At 49.3% G+C, this 2427-nt stretch overlaps 1 protein-coding gene across 12 annotated transcripts in view; it reads left to right on the forward strand.

The window, feature by feature from the left end:
• The window catches only part of BMAL1 (basic helix-loop-helix ARNT like 1), a 48199-nt gene extending 46073 nt beyond the window's left edge, over positions 1-2126 (forward strand). For all 12 annotated transcript variants that reach the window (XM_005531566.3, XM_088057474.1, XM_014260209.2 and 9 more), the window contains 2 exons: positions 1008-1110; positions 1441-2126. In XM_005531566.3, coding sequence (XP_005531623.1) covers positions 1008-1110; positions 1441-1601 — 264 coding nt within the window. In that variant the 3' untranslated portion in view covers positions 1602-2126. The remainder of the gene's footprint in view (positions 1-1007; positions 1111-1440) is intronic.
• Positions 2127-2427: the final 301 nt, after the last annotated feature.

The following is a 2427-nucleotide window of genomic DNA, read 5'->3' on the forward strand; positions in this document are numbered from 1 at the left end:
GCTGCTGGAGCCCGAACCGGGCCAGTTCCGTGCTGCTGGAGCACAGACAGGGCTGGTTCCATGCTGCTGGAGCACAGACAGGGCTGGTTCTGTGCTGCTGGAGCACAGACAGGGCTGGTTCCATGCTGCTGGAGCACAGACTGGGCTGGTTCCGTGCTGCTGGAGCCCGAACCGGGCCGGTTCCGTGCTGCTGGAGCACAGACAGGGCTGGTTCCGTGCTGCTGGAGCCCGAACCGGGCCAGTTCCGTGCTGCTGGAGCACAGACAGGGCTGGTTCCATGCTGCTGGAGCACAGACTGGGTCAGTTCCGTGCTGCTGGAGCCCGAACCGGGCTGGTTCCGTGCTGCTGGAGCACAGACTGGGCTGGTTCCGTGCTGCTGGAGCACAGAGAGGTGCTTGTGAAGTCAACACCGAGCTCCTGCCTTGCTCTGAGATTGCCTGAGTAGCACTCGGGTGCCATTTGAGCCACTTGTCCTGGCTGCTTCCAGCAATCTCTGAACGCTTATGGAAGTTTCATCCAAAGCAAGAACACTTACCCCGATCCTTGTGCACTGCCTCAGGCTTACTTAAACCTTTTTTTCTCAGAAATGATGAATTGTACTGGAACAGACAGTAACTATTTCTTAAATATAAAAATTTCTGTCTATTCCCAGCTCTCTTTGTTCTTGAAATAAAACTCCCAAGTTGGAACAGATTTTCAATTACTAGCATTACAATTCTAGTAATTCTAGTTATTCTTTCTTCTACCCTCCAGTATTCAACATGTGCTCAGAATAGTGGTTGCTGGCAGGGCATAAAAGCACAGGTGGAGGGTTGGGTGTTTTCAGCACCCCCTTGATAATTCTCCTGGTGTAGAAGATTGTTAGAAATTATTATAAACAATTCTTAACCACATGGGTATTTTGGGAAGTCCATCTACCCCCTATTAAAAATTCTGGTATTGGACAATTGAAGACTTATTAACACACCATTTCGTGCTGGTTTAGAACTTCTGTTTTGTCTTTCAAGATCTTGAATGGTGGCACTCCAGACATTTCTTCAGCTGGGCTGCTGTCTGGGCAAATCCAGGATAATTCTGGGTACCCGTATTCCGACAACTCCTCTATCCTGGGTAAGTGGAGTCCCAGGTGAGCACCCTCCCTCCCAGCTCAGCACAGGGACACTGCAGCGGGATGCTGGCTCTGAGCACAAAGCCCACAGCAAGCTCTGTGTGCCCAGAGAGGCACCTGGCCTCTGTCCTGTAGGGTTTATTCCGTAGGCTTGGTTAATAGCTTGGTTTCCTCGGGTGGGGCGTGGAAGGCTCGGTGCCCTCGCGGGGGCAGTGGGAGGGAGCCCAGCAGTGCAGCGTGGGGCTGGCAGCAGTCAGCCCCGTCCCCCCTGTCCCCAGGGGCAGCTCAGAGCCCGGGGACAGCCCCACTGAGCGCTGGCTGTGTTCCTGCAGGGGACAACTCCCACATCGGCATCGACATGATCGACACGGAGCAGGGCTCCAGCAGCCCCAGCAACGACGAGGCGGCCATGGCCGTCATCATGAGCCTGCTGGAGGCCGACGCGGGGCTCGGCGGCCCCGTGGACTTCAGCGACCTGCCCTGGCCCTTGTAAATGACCCAGCACCCCAACAGCCAAGTGCATTTACTGGTGGAGCTCTGCAGTCTGTGAAACTCGCGGGACTGAGAGGCTTTTATGTGGGAACTTCATAAAAGCTGTGTCAGAATGCGACTCATCCTACCATGTGTAACTTCAGACAAAGTGGAATAACCTGCTACAGTGTTCTGTGTTGATTTGGTTAGCTGTGTATAGCTTGCAATACTTGTATATTTTGGATTCTGTTGTTTGAAATTTTTTTTAAATCACTGTGCAACTCACTGGCATCAGTGGTAGCTTTTATATGCAAATGACCATTTCAGATGTATGGTGTGTTTTTACACTGCAAAACAGTCCCCATGTGGATATTTCTTATACTAATTGTACCATAAAGCTGTTTATTCTTTCTTGTAAGAATCCTTTACTATAAATATTGTTAAAGTGTAATGTATTAGACAGTTAAATATTTTTAAAATAAATGTTTCCCTTGTTCTAAGATGGAGCATTTACTTTGATAAATAAATTTGATAAAACCCTGCTGAAGGTGCATGCTAGAAGCGCTTGGTATTTATCATTTCTTTAGCCTCGGGGGAAAAGGGAGGAGAGCCAGTGCCTTACCTACACCTCCACCACTTTGTCATGACAGTAAATTCCCAGAGGAGCTTTTGTTACTTACTCCTGGATCCAGATTTAGCCTGAGAAAAGCACAACAGGCAGGTGCGTTGAAGGAGGCTGATTATCTTTACGAAATACTTGTTTTTCACTTAATATTAACCATCCTTCCCCTGAGGAAAGAAAAAGCAGCTACTTGCCAAATTTATAATTCACAGATAATTCAAGGCCA

Source organism: Pseudopodoces humilis, chromosome 7 (assembly GCF_049639895.1).
Source record: "Pseudopodoces humilis isolate 2021_Gansu_Grassland_sample_001 chromosome 7, ASM4963989v1, whole genome shotgun sequence".
Lineage (NCBI taxonomy): Eukaryota > Metazoa > Chordata > Aves > Passeriformes > Paridae > Pseudopodoces > Pseudopodoces humilis.